Source organism: Megalops cyprinoides, chromosome 1, assembly GCF_013368585.1.
Source record: "Megalops cyprinoides isolate fMegCyp1 chromosome 1, fMegCyp1.pri, whole genome shotgun sequence".
NCBI lineage: Eukaryota > Metazoa > Chordata > Actinopteri > Elopiformes > Megalopidae > Megalops > Megalops cyprinoides.
The window spans coordinates 71928065-71951441 of record NC_050583.1 but is presented as its reverse complement, the minus strand read 5'-3'; the positions used below and the strand labels follow the sequence as shown (position 1 = coordinate 71951441).

General features: G+C 39.6%; 1 protein-coding gene across 6 annotated transcripts in view; it reads left to right on the top strand.

Moving 5' to 3' along the window:
• The window catches only part of LOC118792261 (protein FAM135A-like), a 106883-nt gene that overhangs the window by 29360 nt on the left and 54146 nt on the right, over nucleotides 1–23377 (top strand). Inside the window, exons 5-11 of one of the 6 annotated variants that reach the window (XM_036550072.1) lie at nucleotides 4484–4623; nucleotides 5558–5628; nucleotides 6110–6283; nucleotides 9231–9357; nucleotides 16683–16844; nucleotides 16962–17115; nucleotides 22987–23064. In XM_036550072.1, the coding sequence (XP_036405965.1) occupies nucleotides 4484–4623; nucleotides 5558–5628; nucleotides 6110–6283; nucleotides 9231–9357; nucleotides 16683–16844; nucleotides 16962–17115; nucleotides 22987–23064 (906 nt within the window). Of the gene's footprint in view, nucleotides 1–4483; nucleotides 4624–5557; nucleotides 5682–6109; nucleotides 6284–9230; nucleotides 9358–16682; nucleotides 16845–16961; nucleotides 17116–20881; nucleotides 21019–22986; nucleotides 23065–23377 lie in introns of those variants that run through there. The other 5 variants (XM_036550081.1, XM_036550098.1, XM_036550090.1 and 2 more) reach the window with 5 other exon arrangements.

The window sequence follows — 23377 nt, the reverse complement described above, 5'->3', positions numbered from 1 at the left end:
TCCCAAATGATGTGAAAAATTACTTTTTGTGGAGCAGTACCACATGCAGTCTGAGCCACAGGCTTTCCTCTCCCCTTCTGATACACTGCTGGCTGTGCCTTTACAACAACACCCACAGCATGTGGGAGATAACAGAAATGTCCTACAGAGATGCACAAGCAGTTTTATTTGCTCTCGCACCACCCCTCCTGGTGTCGAACAGTTCTTCGCTTTTCTAAAGAAGTGGTACTCTTAGCCCACTTTGGTTTGTTTTTAGGGGTCAAAAATGATATGTGGACAAACATTCATTAGCATCAAGGGAGGGGGCTGATGTTTGCAAAATTGATGTCTATTTTTTGTTTAAGGACTTGAATTGATTTTGCATTTTGATTAAATGCATCTTACATGCACTCAAGTTGGCTGAGTGATGATTCAGAAGTAACTAGACCATTTCAAATTTAAAAAGTAGTCCAGCAGACTGCATTTAAGCCTGTTAATCAATTGACTGTTTACATTCTATAAATGCATTTAATTTGGTCTAGTGCAATGCTTTTTTCATAAATCTATGGCTGGGTGAAGTCAGGTTCATTTAATACTTAACAGTCACTTAATATCTAAAAGTTTCCAATCGGTATAGGCACGTGGTGAAAATGTGCCGCTTTCCCTCCAGCATCTGTGGCATTGCTGGCAGAAATAGACAAATCTAATTATAACTTTTGTGATAAACTGGGAAGCAGGTTCATCAGAAAATTTCCTGCAGTTGTTTTCTTGTGCAGTACATGTGTTGAGTTATCATTACATTTACTGTAACCTTAATCCCTCGAGCAGCATCCAACAGATAAAATCTTCAGATTTACTCATGTTCCCCACAAATATCTCCATAACGTGGACTTAATTACATCACAGCTGAGGCATTGGTTGAACAAGATTAAAAATCTTGTGATCTCTTTGTTGACTTATTCAAGAGTTATGCACCAAGGTAATTACTGACCCAAAGCCATGATTCCAGTACTCTACAATGACACGCTCTGCAGCAGTGCTTTATTATAGCATTGCATTTCTAGGTATCCCATTGCACTTATCACAGCATCGTACCTCCATTCCAAAACACAAGTAGAATTAGGGGTTTGTTAATGAATATTTGGAAATGTAGTCATTTTATAGAGTATGAACATTCGTATTTTAAAATACATTTTTTTGGCTCATCAGTAGCTCAGTGGTTAAGGCACTTCATTTGAGTACAAGTTGAGCTCTATGGCCCAGGACTGATCAGATTGTGTCATCAGCCGACAGTGACCATCAGCCCATAGTAGTTCTGTTTTGTATGGTATAATTCTGGTATATCAGCAGCGGTTGCCCATCTCGCTGCTCTCCAGCACCCTGTGACTCATCACCCTGCTACAGGTTGCCCATACGACGTCAGTGAAGCTGCACCCATCCTACAATAGGGATTTGGCTCACTGTAGTGCTGCGTGAGTTTTATAGTCTTGTTGGTATGTAAGTATATTGGCTGATTGCATTCACTTCTCAGCTTCATGAAGCCGTGGTTAGAACTGTAAATTGTACATTAGACTTGTCTCAACATGACAATGTCTGCATTCATGCAGGAGTCTTGAAATGAGAGGATGTCAGTCTTCTAATGCAATAGCATATAGTCAGTGGCTGTTTTTGGCACTGCTCATTTGAGGATATATGCTGCTCCACAGACATCATCTCAGTGTTTTGCAGGCATCTAACAAATCTCAGGGTGTCAGAAAGCAGTGAGACAAGGAAACTCTTGTAGGAGATATGGACACATATCTACAACCAAAATCAAGTTACTTACAATGCTTACTTCTGGCATCTTCGGATTATCAGGTCATAAAAGAACATCAAGCCATTTATTGTTAGGCTTCATGATACTGCTCTTGGTTTAAGATAAACACAAACATCCTGGCACAGCCATGCGTGCAATACCTCTGAGACACTTAACACCTGAAATGTGAGCCCCTATGGGATCACACACAGTTCACTGGAGATTCTCAGGTCTTTGTCACATAGCATCTACATGGGCTCCTCTCGTCCAATCAGATGGTGCGGCAATTAGAGGCGCAGGTTTTCTACCAGTGACCGAACTGTGTTCCCATGTGGACTATAGCGATTGAAGTGGCTCTATATAAGTGCAGCAAAAGCAGTGCTCCCCGGTTCTCCCTGTTCCCTGGGGGTCCCCGGGCTCCCAGGCTCCCTGTTGCAGATGGCATCACACCTCATCTAGCTCTGCTACGGAACCCCTCCTTGCTCTGGGAGGGGGGGGAAGTCCGAAACAGATGCACTTAATTATCCTGAACTCACCGCCAATGCATCGTGAACTCATCCTCAACTCTGCAGTACGACCTGTTATGAATCCATAACCAGCTCTGGAAGCAAGTCCTTCAACAATGAATGACACAGCCTTAGAAACCGAAATGCCCAGATGCAGTGGTTGGAGCCGAAAAGACAGCGAAGATGACCTGATCTCTTCGTCATTCCGTGTCAACGAAATTTGTACCTGGCAAGGATGCCAGAAGACCTAGCTGCGGGTAGTATGTAGCGCTTCTTTTATGTGTGTCTGGCAAGGAAAGCCAGAATAAGCGGACCTCTAGTGATGGACCTGGACGCCGCATTTGTTCCCCAATGATGGTCAGGCAATGGATCTGTCTTCGGGCGACAAACCCAGAAGCCTCCAACGGAAAATGGACTGCGGCCTCCCAGTAGGCCTGCCACAAATGAGCTTTCATCCCTTCAAGTCTGATGGACTGGCCCTCCTCAATAGCTCAATGAGTATTATTATTTAATACTGGCATCGTTTATTGCTTAGCTGATTTGATCTTGTACGAGATGCGATTAGACATATCCGCGACTCGTACAACGATAATTTTTCCCCGTTACAATTACCATTACGAGACTGGTTAGATTGACTTAGATTGACAAATAGTTGAGCTAAACTTGTCAAGTTAGGTAACTTTCACGGTTAGACACACATCTAATTATGTTTTGCCAGCGCATGTCAGACTACGGTTATCACTTCATGATCTCCTGTAGTTTGACTTAGCTGCTGATAACCACTCCGAAACACACACATCCTTATTATCACGTTTCCCCTTCCTGTCTTGTCCTGTCTCACAGTAACCTTCTCTGATTGATTCATTACTTCATTTTCTGTTCTGTTTGTTTAGATATTCTAGTTTATGTCGTTTCATCAGTGTTTGTCTGCATTGTGTAAATAAACTTGTTTTATTAATTACATCGTCATCTCGTCTGAATTTTGTATTGACAAACTGGGCTCTAATAGGCTTAAAAGACCTCATTTTAGTAATTATTATGTTCACTGAAGAATGTTAACTATCCTCGCAAAATGGCCGGTGCCTCTGTAGGGATAGGCATGTCCCCTACATAACTGGTACCCCGTGTGAGGAAGACTAACATTCCCCCTACACTTTGACCGACCTACGTACCCATGTCCTAGGCAGAACAGAGCCATTCTTTATGCTGCTGTTGTCTCTTGGTCATTTTTGACTGATGACATGGCTGGGCTTGAACCCAGACTTAGCCAGCACTCAAGATACAGTAGGTTCCTTGCTGACGCAGCAGTGCTGATTTTGCTTATTTTTTGATGCATTATTTTTCATCTAGTGTACTATATTATATGAGCACAGGAAATTTCAGAGACAAATCTTTGAAACTTCACATATGAAATAAAACTCATTCTGTGGAAGGTGGCGGTGGTGTTGGTGTTGGGGGGGGGGGGGGGGGGGGGTTAAAATTCAGAATCGTTCAGGTATACTATTCATGACACTTCACCTATACCTGGCCATAGGTTTTGTCCTGGTTAGGTTTTTAAAAGTATCATTTAGAAAGTGAAACCACTATCATGTGATGTCCTCTTTTCCTATGCACATAAATCACTACTCTTGTGTGTTGAATGCACATCCCCATGGTGACCATGCCCTGAAATTAATGCTAATTATCCAATTAATATTGACTGTCATAAAAAGACAAAAGACACATGCTGGTTGGTTTTTAGACACACCTCTTTGGTTTTTAGAAGTCAAAATAATGAATGAGTAATATGAACAGGGTTAAAAAGAATTGCTATGACCCCTTCATATTTCATAAATTGGCTAACTAGCACAGTGTTACTCATCTATTGGTGAGGTTTTTCATTGAAGTGTTGACTTTTGTTTCTGTATTAACACCTTTAAATATTCTTTTTATTAAATTCTTTAATTAAATTAAAATCCAAATCTACTCAAACATTCTTTTTGCTGTTTCTCTTTTTTTGTAGTCACAACATAATGTATTTTAAGTTTGTCACCAACGCAACAGCAACTGATGAACATCAGACTGTGGGGCAAGGTACATGCAATACCCATGCACTGATACTGATTGTGGGATCCAGTTCACCTGGATGAGTGCAGTTGATATGGTCTCTTTGATATGGTCTTTGGTTGTTCTTTTTTTTTTTTTTTTTTTTTTCTTTTTGCAGGGTCAGATCTTGCTTCTTCTGCGACAGTCCACAATGGTACCATCTGCAGTAAAACATTTCAGATCCTTTATAAGAATGAAGAAATTGTTATCAATGATGTCTCTATATTCAAAGTAAAGTTGCTACTTGATGAAAAGAAGGTAAGCATAAGCAATCTTCATTCAACACTGTGCTGAAATATAGAAAAAGGAAAGAGATTTTAGTTCTTTATTTTTGTTAGGGTAGGACTCGTAGCCCTGTGTGACTTTTTGTGCCCATTCCACCATTACCTCTGCTACATTACAATTCTGAAGGTATCATATGTACATGCATGATTTCAATATCAGAATAATTATATGCTTTCATTTACTATGCATATCTCAATCAGTTGTTGTCTCAATTGGTTTTCTCCGGTTTTCTTTTCAAGCACATGACATATGAAATTTCATAACCTCTACCACTAGAATTTTTGAGAATTGGTGTCACATTTTTTGTAACACTGTATTATCAGTCTGCATGTAAAACATGCCAAGACCATTGTTATCTATCAGGGTTACTTATGGTTATGGTTGTGATTATTGTTTCCCACTAAAATAATTAAACTCTTACTGCTCCTGCAGTTTTGAGGTTACATTCACATGATGTCATGGACTTAAAATACTATGCCCAGCTTAGAGTGTTGTGGATCATTGCTAGATGAACTTGTTTTTGTGTTAGATCTGGATTTACTCCAGCTAAGGCAATATTTGGACAAACATGCTGGCAAGTATATAACATATACCTGTCTACCCTTATTGTCAGTTATAGAACTAACTACCTAGTTGTCTGAGTCTGTAGCTCGCTATGGTTTCCTTTCCAGTTTTTACAACTTGGACACCTAGCTTGGATTGTTATTTTGCATTTTGCAAGCAACTTACCTCTTACTTACCTCTCACAGGTCTTCAGAAAAATTGTCTGAGTCGATCTGTACTAAACAGGAGAACATGCAAACATACTGCTTACGGTGGATACATCCATAGTCACACTGCCACATGCCTTCTCCATTTATACAGCTAGTTGTTACTGATGTGTTTGTGTCAATGTTCTGTGTTGCAGGTTGAACATTTGCTCAATGAAATGGACTTTCAGCTTTCTTTAGATTTGCACTTCACAGATGGGGATTATTCGTATGTATCCAGAGGAGAGGTCATACTTGCTGGGAAAATCTCATAGTAAATTAGTAAATATTGATGCCTTTGACATGATAGTTGTGACCTTTTAGAGAAGAATGTTTATTATTTATTAATTATTATTTGTTGTATCATTCAGTATCATACCTAATGACCTTATTTTAATAATATTTTAGTTGTATTCTTATCTTTACATCATAAACTTGGCCTATGAAAATGATCTGGAAAAGGCATACACAGTACTTTCCTTTAGCATAGCTTGCTATACTACAGCCTTATGAGTATTATGACCAGCAGTTGTTCTTTCTCTGTGCATGTTATTGTGGTAACTAAAGTGGTACTAGATGTGAAATAATGTTTTCTTCAAATGTTCAGATGGTAGTTTGTGATTAGTCTACTGGTGTAACTGCTTTAATTGTTTCAATTCATTGCACTGGAGGCTGCAACAATCCCATACTGTCTCTCTGTATATGCCCAGGCCAGAGGATCTAAGCTCCATGCCAATGATCAGTAGCCGCACCCTTCGATTGCACTTTAACCTGTACCGCGGTGTCCATCAACATGTCAACGTCATGTTTGATTACTTTCACCTGTCAGTCATCTCTGTGACTGTGCACGGCTCCTTGGTTGCTCTACATCAGCCACTGATAAGGTCAGTTGATTACTCCATATGCCAATTCCCTTTGTGAGTTATGCAGGCACCTGTTGGGTTAATGATGTAGGAATCTTTTGTCTGAGGGAAACTTGCAGCTGTGTCAGTATTCATTGAGCTCTGGCAAGGGTTTCTACTTTTCTAATCATACATATTTAATTATATTCTATTCTATATTCCATTTTTCCCATATATATATATATATATATATATATATATATATATATATATATATATATATATATATAAGGTGTCACATATATATATGCACACTGTATATATATGTCCATATATAATATACAGTGTGTATATATATGTGTGTGTGTGTGTATGTATGTATGTATGTGTGCACACACATAGAGAGGACTGGTCCATGAATTATGTGAGGGATAGTGTGTAAATGATATTCCAAACTTGTTCTGCATCCTTGTTATGCATTCTCCATTACCGATCAGTTTGTAATGAAACAGATCTAAATAACTAACTAAATAAACCTATTAAGCCTATGCTACACCTATTTTAGTTAATAATTCCCAAAAACATTAAATCCCATTGTCACATGCAAGTCATCTATGTAGTCCTCGAACTATGCACACTGGTCTCTCCATCAGAGATCTGTCATATTAAACAATGCAGTAATGACCTGTATGTTCTTTAGGAAAGTATTCTTTAAAAAAGAGCACATGAAGATTATTCAATGGATTATTCAACAAGGCTGTTCTTGTAAAAAAATAAAAAATATTAATTGATCTAAAATGATATTAATTAATCCAGTACTGACACAACACTGCTCTGATTGGAAATTTTAACTATTTTAAGGTGTGAGTGGGAGTTGAGTGTCATGAAATTCACACATATTTTCTTAGCCTCATCCCCGTCCTTTTTAACTTGGAGCTTCCACTGATGATAACATTAAATGTAATATGATTGCACAAAATGTATTTCTTGTAATGACAAGATGTATGCTTTCATTAAATCATACTCTACAGTATGTTAAAAACAGGAACAACAATTTAGCCACTGGGGTTGGGCAATGGTAATACATTTTAATTTTGACGTTTCTGTTACATGATTCAATGATGAATAACAGACTGCTGTCATGTTGTGGGTAGAATGAAGTGGTGAGGATGAAGGAGTAGAAATGTTCAGGTAGGGAACCTAGTCAGGCTAGAGGTCTACCAGTGTTACACATTCCTGAACACTTGTGTCAGGTCCTACATGAGATTGTAAAGGAAGAATTCAACATCTGGCTTTCTGCTTAGACAGCCTCAGCTAAAATAGCTGTGATTTATAAATAATTGAACTTTACTGCATTAATGGAAAAAATTCCACTACATGGATGAGGTCCATGTGATCTCACAGAGAGCAGAACTGACAGCTGATAGGGCAATTGTTACCTTCAAAGTAAAAAGCATTCGATATGGACAAGAGGAGTATGTTAAACATCAAGCCCACAGCAGAGATCAGGTGATAAAAAGTTCTTTATCCATATGTCTGATCTGTATTTCGTTGACTGTAGTAGCCAATTTTTCCTATATAAACCTTTTTTAAAGTTTTATACATAAAAATAGGTTATATAAAATAACCTTTCTCTCTTGCTATGGCTGTGAGGCAGGTATGACTGAACCATAATCTTACGGTCCTTAGCTGTCAGTAGTTTAGTAGCTGATAAACGACTATTTGCCATTACAGTATGGAATATTGCCATTAATGCAGAAGACAAAATTAATTAGAAAATTATACAAAACATGCAAGACAACTAATTTCCATATTTGTGTTTCATAATGTCAGGTAGAGGAATAACTGCATTGAGTTTAAATTTTGAAATTTCAGTTTAAAAACAACCACTGCTGTCAATGAATGTAGCATGTCTCTTAGAGTTTTGGTAAGTACACCCCATGCCATATTATTGTGGTAAATATTGTGCTGCACTTCCTGCCACGTGTCAGGTGGTAGAATCACCTCAAAATGACCTGCTGCACTGTACAGAAATACCACTGTGCTCACATGCACTCCCTTCATTACTAGTATAATGTGAATGAAAACAGTAAACTCGATGAATTTGTGGAATGCGCTGATATAAAATTACTATTACTCTGGAAAATATTTTCTATACGAAAAGGTTTGTGGAATTTGCTGAAGGCTACCATACAGCTTAGAAAAAGCAAGGTACAGTATATTACTTGTTATAATGTTGATAATCAGTTCAAACCAGAAAAAGACATATATAGAGTAATTCACTATGTAACTAGTTGGACAAGCTAATGCAGGGGATAAAATTAGTAGCAAAAACAAAGCTAGCTGCAAATTACAGAAGATAAAGATGTCCTTATCCCAGTGTTTTGTTTACAGGTTTCACTGAATGAAAACAACTAAAAAAACTAAAGTTACTAAAAAAACACATTAGAACAAACTAAAACTTGTTTAGTACTGCAAATTGATTGGTTTGTGACAGTCCAAGAATAATTTGTAAGTTTTGCGTGATCTAATATGCTAATTTTTTAAAGTATTTCAGGAGTCTACTATTGCAGAACCAGCTAATGTAAATTAGAAAAAGTTGTGTTATGGTAAGGGTCACATGTATGCAGAGGTTCAGGGCTCTCTGTCTTTCTTGGTTGATTTATAAACATAAAGAGTTTTCCATTAATGGGTAAAGTATTGAAAGTTACCATTATTAAAATCTGTATCAGTTTGTCACAATCAACATTGCTTGCAAGTTGATGTTTTTTGTCAAAAACAAATGATGAAAACAAATCTTAAAAAACTCTACATGTATATATCTATATATCTCTCTAACATTTCATTGTCTTGCATTATAATAGCTATTACAGCTGATATTGTTGGAGGTAGCAGCTCCCAGCTTGCAGCCGGCCCACTATGTTTTAATAAGCCTAGGAAAACTCAAGTCATTTCTGTCCCAACTCAGGTGTGTTTGTTTCATTCCCAGCTTCCCCCGGCCAGTGAAAAGTACCTGGCTGAACCGAAGTGCTCCGTCACAGACCAAAGAATCTGTCGTCCCTGCCCTGGAGAGTGTGGTGTTCGGCAGTAGCTACCTTAAACAGCTCTCTTCAGATGTAAGCTAATACCATCTCAGTGTGCTCACACCACATAAACATCACCTATTTCCTCAATGCTTCTTCATTTTGTGTTTTCCAGACATACATTTCCAGCACAGCATATGATGCATAACATAGCAGATGCATTCTTTCTATCAGCTACCAACTGGTACATTGAGTTGAGCTGAATGAGTTATTACCTTCAATGGTTTTGAAAATAACTTGGCTTAGATGTGTGATTTCATTAAGCACATGCTGATTTTAAGATGTTTGACAAAAAATAATGGCCCAGTTTATCCATCAACATCCTCTTCCTCCAAAAGATGCATGCTGGAAAAGTTATACCTGTCTTAGTCCTATAGCTATGGTGGTCGGCTGTACTTCAGACTGCATGCTCTAACCACTATGCAGGTTGCTGAGGATTCAAATGTTCTCTCAAACAGCCATACAGATACTATAAGAGAAGGATTCCTGACATTAATAACTTAGTTTCAGTCAATACTCTGTACATAAACTCTGTGTAGTTTCCATCTTTGGGCTCTACTTTTGTGCCTGCACAAGTAACAGCAGTTTTAAAGCCCAAGTGAATTGCTGAATGCAAGCTGTGAAAAACAGGAATGCCTTGCTAATGCTAGGTTTTATTGACTTCTTCAAAAATCACAGCATGGTTTGAGAGGAGAGGGGATATCTAGAGCAAATTAAGGAGTGGTCCACTGAAAGGGCACTAATTTTGTGCTTTTGCAAGCGAATGTTATTGCCTTCAACAACCACCTCTTAGCACAAGTGCAAGTGTCAATGCAAAAACAACGATGCAAAGTGTGTTTATGAAAATAATACTCGCACATTGTAATGCCAGTTGGGGAACAAACGTACTGTCAGTGATTATTTGTTTGGTTTTCCATCTTCCAGTGATGAAATGAACAACATGAAGCACGTGTTGTCATCAAAGCCTATCAGAGAGGTATACAATACACATTACAGACATATAGGTACTAATACACATTAATACTAGGAATGCAAAGGTACACGGTATTTTGTCGAACCATTCGGTATGCCCCCTACGGTTCAATACGCACACATGAACCGCGGTAATACAATATGCCTGTCATTTTCCTATAATTTCCAAAACTTGCTTATTGCGCTGCAGACTACACGCACGTTGTACATTCAGATCCACAGAACATCTCTGGAGCCTGTCAGAATTTCAGCGCCTGTCAGAGAATCAGCGCTCTGTATGCAAATACGAGCTGGAGAAGAGAGGGGAAACTAAACACAAACATTCTCGCGTAAGGTCACACCGGTGTGATTTGCCGTTTAGCACGTATGCTAAAACCGGTGTGATTTAGGGATGAAACAGTTGCTGGTAAAATTCCCCATGGTTAGTATTACCGTTTCAAATTTTAATTATCATTAAAACAGTGGTTGATTACCGCGCTTTGAAAAACTCACGTTAAATACTGCCTAGCATCAACCAAAGTTAGCAAGTCTCCCCGACGCAGGTGCGCAGGTACAGCATGCAGCGTGGGTTTGTTTTGCATCAGGGAAAACATGGTGGAAGGCAGTGATACCGCTCCGGAGGTTTTTCAACAGTATAAATTTTCATACTGTTTCATCTCTAGTGAGATTAGAACACTAGATTGGAAAAATTCTAGCTAATTTTATTATTACGGGAACAGCGATTTAACGGTAAAAAATATAGCAAATGCTAACTGAAAACAATGAGAAGCTTAATAACGCTAATGAAAACATAAACCATGTAACGTAACAGTCGCGCTACATAGCATAAACATAAGTTACTATGCGAAAGGGTTAAAAGTTCAATAAATGCATGATGTTTCCAAAGTCAATGAGTAATCGTGTTAAATGATCGTGATCTCAATATTGACCACAATAATTGTGATTATTTTTGCCATAATCGAGCAGCCATACTAGTCTGTCATGCTGCCATTTTTCTGAATGGAAAGTTTTATTTGTCTGTAGGCTAAATAAAGAGTTCATTGTTTAAAGGGTGATGTGTTTTTATTTTTTTCTTAAATATAAAGATACCGAAACCATGCCGTTACCATGACCCAAAAACCGCGATACATACCAAACTGTGGGCCCACTGTACCGTTAAACCCCTAATTAATACACATTAAACTAAATGAGAAGGCATTGATTGCCAAAATATCTTGTCTTCAGTTTCTTTTTGTTGTTGTTTTATGACTTTTACTCATTGTTTGTTATGTAAATCCATACATTGTTCTAAATCTTCATAAGGATCAACATGGAATACATCCAGATGATCCCTCTAAATCAGTACTGGTGACTGTGGGTGTACCTGCCAAGATTCTCCTTCCTTGACCTGATGTGTAAAATTACACTTGTTCTGATAGGTAATGGCTGACATTTGCGATCTGATTATGTTCAATTTTGAGGCTGGCACACAAGGTCCCTGTTCTCTCCCTATTGCAGTGAAATTCATGCCTGTCCTTCTCCCAGGCTCTGAATCTGTCTCTGTGGCTCTACCCACCCACTGAACGTTTAAAGTAATCATATAACCAATCTATATTTAATTTTTTTTTTCGATAAGTACATCATATGCCCAGCACTGCATGTGGATATACAGATGTAGCTAACAGTGAGCACTGCACTTGTACTTGTCCTTTATTGTTGTTTGGTTAACAAGCTGAAGCATGGTTCATGATTCTGTACCGTTGTTACTTAAAATGGTTTAACACTGTACACACAGCATTCGGTTGTGCATTCTCTCCTTTAGCAGAAATCAAGTCACATTTTGAATTGCAGATAAGATAGATATAATCTAAATTAGCAGAAGGGGCAACCACTGTGGCCACAAGTCTATTAATGAGAATACGACTTCTCCCTCTAGTGGAGAAGTGCAAGTATGGAGACATAATTAGAAGATTAAAATAGGCTGTTGACTATTGAAATGACTCTAATAAGCAGTCTCTGTGCTGTGAGAGGATCTAAAACCTGACTGAAAAGTTTCTAGGATTGTTGAGAGAAAAGGAAGCTTTGAAATATACAGTTCAAGGGCTGTTTGGATCCTGTAACAGTTGAGCAGGAGGAATCATCAGCAGAGAGATCATGCAAAAAACACAGATAGGTTTTAACAGACAAAGAATCTTTTCTAGAGACTAGAAACAAGCAAACCTGGGGCACAGGAAAGCACACAAGGTCAAGGTCAAGCTCAAGACTGAGCACTGAACAAAGGAAAAGGCAGGGTGTATAAAGAACACAAAACATTAGACTAGACTAACTTCACACAGGTGAATACGTTTAACTAAATTAGACAAGGCACAGACAGGAAAAATGGCCCTCTGGAGGAAGATCAGGGGAAGCAGCAGGCAACAGGACCCAAAAGGCAGTTATGAGGAACGGCCCCTGACATTCCTCCAGGGTGGTCAGGAGGGTGCTGGTGGAAGTCCCTGATGAGGCTTGGGTCGAGAATGTCCCTAGCAGGGAGCACTCCTCCCAGTCCACCAGATATTGGAGAACCCAAAGGACCCAATGGCAGTACAAGAGATGGCAGACTGTTTAGGCTGGTTGGCCCGCAATGATGTGAGGAGGTTGAGGCAACTGGTGACAACAAGTGGGATGAATTCGCAAGTCAATGAAGCAAGGTGCCAGCTTGCGAGACTCAACTTGCAGCGGGATATCTCGGGTGGATAGCCATACCCTCTGGCCCGGATGAAAGGATGGTGCAGGTCTGCACCATCGGTTGGCTGTGACTGCTGGACCCAGGATCCAGAATCCTGCAAAAAGCCTTCCAAAACCAGGAAGTGAAGTGGAGACTGCGAGCCTGGGGAATGACGCAGACGCAAAAAATGTTGTGTAGCATCAGCTTCCTGGGCTGGGGGGAGCTTCGGTAGTGATAAAAATCAGTAGGCTTTAGAAAAACAAACAATTACCACTAAGATGTTTGTGTTGCCTTGAGACCGGGGTAGGCTCGTTTTAAAGTCCATGGAAATGTGGGTCGAGGGAAATGGGTAGGGGATGGAGAAGACCCTGAGGTCTAGACCTGGAGCCCTTACTTTGGGCGTAGATGGAACAGTCAGCCATAAAGGAACAAACATTCTTTTCCATGGAGGGCCACCAGAAATGTCTCTGGATGAACTCTAATGTCCAAATGGCTCCGGGGTGTTCAGAAAGGGATGACGAGTGACCCCACTGCAAAACCTGTGACAGGACAATTTTTGGGACGAAAAGACGACCCGGCAAGCCATTACCTGGATCTGGCTCTCTCCATTGTGCCTCTCTCACAGTTGTCTTGACTCCCCACCTCAAAGGAGCCACAATTCGGGAACTTGGCAGGATAGGCTCTGGAACCTCATCTTGATCTGGGAGGTCAAAAAACCTGGAGAGGGTGTCAGGCTTCTGGTTCTTGGAGCCTGGACGGTACGAAAGAACAAAGTTAAACCTGGTGAAGAAAAGAGCCCTCTTTGCTTATTGCGAGTTGAGCCGCTTCGCTCCTAGATATAAGACAGATTCTGCCTTACATGGTGGACAATGACCATTCCAAAGGGCATGACCAGGTACTCGTAGTGGCCAGTAGGTTGAGGAGTCTTCAACTCGTCCCCTTCTTGGATCCGAACAAGACTGTAGGCATTGCGGAAATCCAGCTTTGTAAAAATGTTCACTCCCTATAACAGCTCAAAGGCAGTAGACATTAGTGGCAATGGATAGTGGCTCTTTATTGTTTTTCAGTTGAGGCCCCTGTAATCTATACATGGACGAAGACTCCCATCTTTTTTACTCACAAAAAAGAATCCAGCTCCAGCTGGAGAGGTAGGGGGACGGATAAAACCCATGGTGAGGGCCTCACGGATGTAGCTGGAGGTGGTCTTGGGGCCCGACAGGAAGAGGAGGGCGGCGGCTCGGGAGAGTTAATGAGATGAAATTGAATGGTTTCGTGGTGGTGCGCATTCCGGAGGTGAATGGGGACAGTACACTGCCGTACCTTACTGGAGCCCAGTGGATTCCCATCCACCATTGTTATGGAAAGTGGGCAGTCAAGGTCAGATAGGGTGGCCAGATAGGCCAGTGTGGACTTCAGCTTGTTATTCTCTGCTGGATCCTGATGGCTCAGTCTTGCTGAGCTGAGTTGAGCAGGAGGAATCCGGATGCAGAGATCATGCAAGAAATAGGTAGATGGTTAGGTAGATAGGTAGAGGTTTTAAAAGACAGAATCTTTCCTAGAGACTAGAAACAAGCAAACCTGGGGCACAGGAAAGCACACAAGGCAGGGTAGCTCAAGACTGAGCACTGAACAAAGGAACAGGCAGGGTGTATAAAGAACACAAAACACATGACTAGACTAACTACACACAGGTGAACACGTTTAACTAAATTAGACAAGGCACAGACAGAAAGAAGGGCCCTCTGGAGGAAGATCAGCAGGAGATCAGCAGCAGGCAACAGGAACCAAAACCCTGACAGATCCCAGTTAGGTTTCTTTTGGAGGGGCTTGATAACAGCCAGTTTAACCCATTAAGACCGGATGCGCCGTATAAGTCGTTCTCCCTTTAAGAAGGAGCAGGACTCGTAACCGAAAGGTTGCCGGTTCGATCCCCGCTGGGACACTGCTGCTGTACCCTTAGGCAAGGTACTTAACCCACAATTGCCTCAGTAAATATCCAGCTGTATAAATGGATAACTTTGTAAAGAACTGTAACCTATGTACGTCGCTTTGGATAAAAAGCGTCTGCTAAATGAATAAATGTAAATGTAAATGTAAGACCGGCTGCGACATCAGAGTCTTTCTATCTTTAAAGCCGGATGCGACGTGTACGACTTTCATATAATGTCATCATTTTCAAGACACGTGGCCGATGAAATGTATAGTGATTCGCTGACATACACATGGGGACTGCGAAATGCATTATGGAAAATTATGTTTGTTTTGGTTTTTAGCGCTATTAGCTTCTGATAAAGTTTTTGAAGTTGGATGATGATCATCATGGCTGATGATCTGAGCGAGGGGAGCGATATTGAAGCTGATTACAGCATTAATTTGGATGAGTACGACAGTGACACTGATAATTTAGACTCAAACGGAGTGCCTGCTGACCCACTTGACAAGGCTCAGTGGATGTTTTATGACGAGGAGGATCTTGAGGAGGAGTTCGTTGGATTCCAAGATGACTCGAAAACGGGGGACTATCTGCCACGCCGTATGAGTCAGTATTGCTGAAAGCCAGGAGTAAAGATTGACCTGCTTGATGATGCAACGCCATTACAGGTGTTTTCCGAAATTTTCACCGAGGTGCTGTGGTTGCGACTTGTGACAGAGACAAATTTATATGCAGAGCATTGTAGGAGTGAGAAGCCATGCAACAGCAAGTGGACACCTGTTACACTGAAAGAGATGAAAACTTTCATTGGACTGTGTGTTACCATGGGCATTCTTCAGCTGCAAGCGAGGAGAGATTACTGGCGATAAAAGAAGTGGCTATTCAAGACTAGTTTCCCCAAAGCCATGTCAAGGGACAGATTTACAATGATATGGAGGTAGGCTAACAATAATGATAATAAATGATGATAATTGTAATAATGACAAGGATAATAAGAAGTGATGATGCCGGATAATAATAATACTAGAAATAAAAAAATAGTAATTATTATGATAATGCTGATAATACAAAGTGTTAATAATAATAATAATAACAATAGCAGTAGTAGTGATCTATGATGATGATAATACTGATAACAGTAAGAAATGATTGATAATGGTCATACAATTATATGCTTTCACCCAGAGCAACTTACACATTTACATGTGCATTTTCAGGTATCTCCACCTACAAGATAACCAAGCACATGACGTGGATCATTCTGACAAGTTGTGGAAACTAAGATGGTTTCTCAACCACCTCACTAATCAAGTCCAGTCACTCTATGAGGTGAATGGCTTCGTAACAATAGATGAGAGCATGGTGAAATTCAAGGGAAGACTTGCCTTCCGTCAGTATCTACCCCTCAAACCAACAAAATGGGGTGTGAAGGTGTGGGTCATGGCAGAGAGCTCGACTGGCTATGTCTCAAACTTTCAAGTCTACACAGGGCGTGAGGGAATACAGGAGAAGGGTCTTGCTCGTTGTGTCGTCATGGATCTAGCCAAACCCTACTATGGAGCTCATCCGTCCATTTTTTTAGACAGCTTCTACTCAGGGGTGCCGCTTTTTGTGGACTTGAAGAGCCATGGACTGAATGCCTGTGGCACTGTTCATGCAAACAGAAATGGACTCCCAAAAGACAAACTGCTGACCAAAGACGTTTCATTGGACAAACATGAATTCAGAGTGGCTCAAAAGGATGACCTTACTTTCTGTATTTGGCAGGACACCAAGACTGTCATGGTACTGTCTAATTACCATGATCCCACTGAGAAAGGGTCAGTGAAGAGAAGGAAGCAAGAGTGCCACCAGACCGTGGTTGTAGTGCCAGCATGCCTTTCCGACTACCAGAAACACATGAAGGGTGTGGATTTGCTGGATCAGATGGTTGGATATTATCAGTTTCAGCATCGCTCAAAGAAATGGTGGAGGAGGCTCTTCTTCTCTGTGTGCTGATGTCTGCAGTCAACTACTAATTATATTGTTATTTTTTTAATTCTACAGGGCAAGACATGCATTGTATCAGAGCAATGCTTACAACATGCCTATAGTCTACACTACAGCCTGTGTGCTATTCTCCTGCTGGTCTACCAGGGCCTCTCCAGCTACTTCATTGCAATAACCAAGGACCTCTCCTCCTCATTCAAAATGGAGCTAGGTAAGCGTCCATGATAGTAAGCAATGGTACTCGGAATCCTACTTTCATACCATCTGTATTTTCTTTAAAGGTTTAATGACTGTGATGCAGTGACCACTGAATTTATATTTGATTAATCTGAATAAAGTAAATATATTCAAATTAATCAGTGTAAATCTACATGGATTGAAGGTTGGAATATAAAGTGCAGAGTCTAAAAGAAGGGGGAAATATGCATGGAATCATAGAAAATGAAGTGCATATTTTAGTCGGAGAACCCTGGAGTGTGAGTTTGTGTCTTTCTAGTTACCTACAGCAGGTTTATGTTTTGTTCATTTCAATCCTGGGTTTGCTAGTTGGGTTGAAAGAGTACCACCCAGCAAGAAAATTCCATTTTGGTTTATGATTATTATAAAAATATTATGTGTTGTGTCAGATTCATTCAAGTATATCAAAATCCACTGAAGAAATACTAAGCAAACATAAGAAACTAGAAAGAAAGTTTTATGATAAATTTGGCTCTCTTAAGTCTTGAAAAAGCCTAGCATGTTTACAAACTTCAGTCGAGAGACAGTCTATCTGTGGTCTGTAGCAGGCCTGTAGTGACATTACAATTAGTAAGACAATACAAAATTGCAAATAAAACATATAATAAAATACCACAAAATATTTAGCTGTTGACACAGAAAGCACAAGCAACAAAAAAACCTATACTACCTGAAGGCATTGGGAAAGTTTCATAAGTGTTGCTGAAAATTCTGCATACAGAAAATTGGATGGAATATGAAGAAACTAGGAAGAAAAATTTGTTAGCTTGAGAAAGTCTAACACGGTAATAGCTAGTAGTTACCAGGGTTACCAACTTCGGCCGGCCGGCTGAAGTGAGATTTTCAATTTGAGATGGACAGGCACAGACATTCACACGCTTTTTGTGTAACGTGGTAAACTTGGTTTTAGATTGGGCTGTTCGGTTTTCCCTCGCCTATATCCCGAAGATGGCACTTCTTAAAAAGACAAAACCGGTATTATCTGTAACTGCAACTAGTCATAGCTTCTTACAGTGTTCAGACTACACTGTGCAGATAATACCAGTTTTGTCTTTTTAAGTGCCGTCTTCGGGATATAGGTGAGGGAAAACCAAATATCCAGCGAATATCCCCAATCTAAAACCAACTTTACCATGCTTTTTCATGTAAATGACAGCAAGTTAGTAAATTGTGAGCCGTTTAGTTTGTTAGGTAGGTAGCTAACTGGTATGCTAGGTAGTTAGACAACTCACGGACAACGTACATCATTATCTTGTTAGCCTGAAAGCTAATTCTTTTTCCGTCTAGTTATATCAGTTGCTAAGTCGCTAGCTAATGAAAGCCTTTTTACACCTTACGCAGTGTGCTAGAGCTAGCAGACTCTGTTTTCAGCCACAACGTAGTTTATCTTGAACCAGTGTGCTTGTTAGCTAGATAACTACAATGCTATGTTGTTAGCCAACGCACGTGCGCTGCTTACGTCATTAGTTAGCCAGATGACTTTTTGACTAGTTATCTTACTAGCTAACTCATTGGCTATCTTCTTAATGCTAGTTTACGCCTTAGCTAGCTAACGTGCCAGCTAGTTAGTGGTCTAATTATAGCTACGTCGGTAAGAGTACATGATTGTCATTTAGCAGACGCTCTTATCCAGAGTGTCTTACACAGGTTACAGTTTTACATGTTATCTGTCAATACACCTGCATATTTATCGAGGCAATTCTTGATGTAGGGGGGAAACCAGCAACTTTACGGCTACAAGTCCTGCTCCTTATCATAACACCACACTGCTGCAAATTCTGTTTTTAGCCAGTTATGTTTTTTGCTTGTCCAGATTTACTCTTAACATAAGATCTGAGAACAGATATGGCATGAGATTTCAGAGGGCAGACTGAGACAGGCACAATCAGTGCAATTCCATGCTAGCTAAAGGTATTCACCACAGTTTGTAATTGTAGCATAAAAGGTTGTAGAAGGAGTTATGTACATAAAATCAAGAATAGTAGGAGTTGCGAGTTTTCGAGCCAACTTAATCAAAACACATACAGTGAAAATACTGTGTCAGGGCTCAGGCACGGACTCAAAACACGGACCACGAGTGCTCTGATTCCAGGCGTTTATTAACAGAATCGTCAGACAAGCAGGCAGTCGTAAACAGGCAGGGTCAAATAACCAGGCAGGCAGTCCAAGGACAAAACAAGGATCAAAACAGGAACAGGCAGGGTCAAACCATGAAGGCAGGCAGATCGGGCAATCAGGGCAGAACAGCAGGCAAAGACAAAGTTGAAGAGCAGGCGAGGCAAATACCAGAAAATCCAAACGGAAACACAGGCGGGACCAAGACCAGCAGAAACACTGTAACAATCTGGCAAACAAGACAGAGACAAGACAGGGTTGATATAGGGCTGGGCTGATGAGGTGATGGGAAGCAGGTGTGCAGGTAGGCAGGTGGAGATGATCAAGTGGGCGGAGACAGGGCGGAGAACGTGGCAGGGCTGGAGCACAAGGGAAAACAAAAGCACATGGACTGACAATACTGAGTACTGACAACTGGGACCTGTGTTAACGCTGTTTAAAAACTTCACTTCAGAGAATCCAGCAATCTGCTTATGAGAGTCCATTTTGGCTCAATTACAGCATTTCATTTTACAGTGAACTTCTCAGTGTAGCGCAAGATTATGAATGTACTTAAGTCACATGTGGTTCTTTGACTGCCCCCTTGCAACTGTGAAGTGATCTGTAAAAATGGACAATTAGCAGTCCAACAAAATTGCTTGTTATCAGACTTTTTAAATAGGCAGTGGCTCCATGTCCATACATGTATACATTTAGCCCATGAAGTAAGCATCCAAAACATACTAAAATAACATATATCAGCATCAGAACGGGAAACTTCCCTCTTTATTTACAGATCTGTAGCCAGTGTAGCAGAGCTGCGTAAAGCTCGTGTGAGCCCTGCGTAAACCCTGTGGGGTAATGGGTAGCAGGTAGTCGAGTGGTTACAGCGGTTATGTCACTCCCTGAGGCCTGGTTAACTAGCATTGTTGCTGATAGGCTAAGGGCAACTTGCTTTTAGCTCAACTGGTAATGGCGCTGGCCTTAGGGGTTGGCAGTGGGCAGTGAGAACTCCGGCTTGAAACTCGCTCGCTGGCTGACCCACGTAACATCTAGCAGAAGACACAACGCAGATTATACCTGTTACACCAGCAGATACATCCTAACATGTAGTAAAAATGTTAGCATGGAGATACTGTACAGCGCTGTGCAACTATGTGATATCATTTTTAAGCAATAAAGGCAAATGTTAGTCTGTTGTATTACTAGTGTTTATCCCTGTGAGTCAGTAATTTGGTTTTGTGAACAAAATTCACTATTAAGCTGACTTAAGGTAGTTTTTCTAAATTAGCTAACATTAGGAACTTGAAAGGTTTCTGTATCAATGCAGAAATATGTTGTGCTGAAACACTTTGATTTCAGTGATGTAAGGTTATCTGTTCTTGAATAGGCTGAATAGGCTACTGTGGTTGCAACACATGGGGCTCGTTATATTGGAACAGCAAAGGTAATTTGAGGCAGTGGAATAATAAAACCTGGCACTATTTATCAGAAATAAAATTCTCTTGGCTCCCAATTTACCTAACTATCATGTACAGCTTAGTTGTTAATCATTCATGCAAAGTACGGAATTTGCCAATTTCTTCGACTTAGTAGCAGCACTACTATTAATGACAATTCACAATTCTTTCCACTCAGTTCTGTGGTCAGGATTCAAGGACAGATGAACAGGCTAAGAAGAGAAGCAAATAAATTATAATCCAGCCATCAAATATGCAGAGGTCAGTATCCAAAGAGGAAAGACTTGCAAGTATAAATCAGAAGAATACCTTTCAAAGACAAGGTGAGGGTGTTATTTCATAGTTGACCATTAGACTAGCTATCTAACTAACATTACTTACTTAGCTAGTTAAATTAGAGAGATTGCTGATTATGCAGAGGGATTATAAAAGACTACGTAGGAGCCCGTACATAACATACTTGAACTGTATATTTAATTTCTCCATTAAAAATCCTAGCACAGTTGTTGTAAAGTACTTTAGTAACTCACCAATATAAATATGTTGCTGGATTGCTAATGTCCTCCTCATTATATGTGTGGGGTCTCATTTTCCAAAATGCAAGATTAACATTTTATAGTTTTTCCTGTGTAAGCATACACTGGTGCTTGAGTGTAGACCACTGAATGTGACCACAGACAGGATGCAAAAGCTGCTGACACAAGTGCTTATAAAACAATTAGCTAGTTATCGACATCTTTTATGTTTGAGTAGTAATGTCCCCAAGGATATGAAGAGGAAGGTATTAGTAAGGTAGCAATATTGATGCACAGCAGTCTGTTGTAAGAGACCACTGTGCTAGGATTTTTAATGATAAAATGAAATGGACAGTTCAGAGACAGGCTACTTCATGCTCATTCTTCTGCATAAATAGCTAGTTAGCTGTCAACTGATAAGTAAATTAACAGTCTATTAAATATTAATTTAAACCATCAAACATTTGATTTTGTGTTCAAATCAACTAGTATCTTGGTTTCTTCGTCAATTTCTTAAAGGTGAAAATCTATTCTGCCTCACAGAACATTGTGTAACTGTGAAATTATGGGAAAAATGGCTCTTCCTATCATTTCGGCTGCAGACTAGACTACACTTCCAGTTGCAGACTGGACTACACTAAGATTCTGTTAGGAACTATGGAGGCATTACAAAACAAATGTGAACTACAGTGGCAATTCTCAATGAGACACTCTTAAGTCAACTTATTTTGTATTTCGATTTAGTCAGGGACATTGAAAGCATTGTAGCTTTCACAGCACTAGCAATTCACACTGTGACGTTCAAATAATCAATGTGAGTTGTTCTTTATTTTACTCAGCAATGGATTTTTTACAGCAATGTAAAAAACAGCAATGTAAAAAAAAATATTTAAAACTTCAAATACTTATTTCTATTGATTAGGAGAAAAACGTTGAAATGTTGAAACACTAACGTCTATTATTTAAAGCATTTTACTCCTTTATTTGAAATTCTGCTTTTAAAAATAAAACTTTATACAAATCAAATCATACTTAAACAAAGTACTCTGTTTTAGTTAAATTGTTATAAATTAAAGGTTGCCACCATTTGGTGAAGTTTGTAAGAGGCAGCAGATAAAGACAATACTGCTTGCTCATGATGAAAATATCACACAAACCCCACACCGCTGATTTCCCACCAAAGTTTGATAGGAAATTCTCAACTTTTAAACCCTCCTGAAACACCTGTTGAGTTAGATACCTTGTTGAGTGCTTTGAAAAATGAAAAGCGAACGTTTCATTTTCTTGGGTCTTATGATTTTCATGTTTTATTATTTCGTAATTTTCATTTAGCTTCAATTAACTTTCTTTTACTAACCCCCAGTAACCATTAGCTTCCAACCTTTTCTTGAAAAAAAAAAGAAAAAAAAAACAATTTTCAGCTGCTGTAATTTCAGTAACAATTAAACAGAATGCAGGAGTGCAATAGATATACAGTCATCTAATACTTGAAACTAAAAACCTTTTTTACTACTTTTTTTTTTTACTTTTTTACTGAGTATGTTTTTATCACTATTTTTATATTACTGTGTGCTTTGTAGGATTTATGTAGCTTATTTGTAGTATATTTTATTTTACCATGTTGCTATTCAAGGCTGAGTAAGAGTCATTTGCCAGTTTTAATACTCACTTTGACACTTCACAGTTGCTTTGTTTATAAATATGAGCATAAACAGTAATTCACCTGAAAGACAGAAGAAAAAGTAAATATGCCTATATGTATAATCCCACAACTAGCCAAGCCCAGCATGCAAGTCCTTTATGAGCAAGTACTCAGAAGACCCTATCCTCGAGGCCAGAGACACATCTGCATAGGTATGTCCCTTAACCTGTGTCCTTCACGTCAACTTGCTTGTAACTTTTTAAAGATTTGTTTTCTGTCCAGTTGGTATGTACGTTTCCCTCTTACACGCGACTGTACGGACAAGACATCATCTGATATAAGGAACCTATTCTATATCTTCAGTTGTATTGGTATTTGTTCACGATTAAAATTCAACCTCTTGTTCTCTTAATAGTTCTATTAGGGAGGTGCTGAAAACTGCTAAATTTGGCATCTGGACACAGTTATCATGTATTCAAAAAGCAATGTTGTTTCCATTCTCGTTTTCTTTTTCAACCCTGCTGT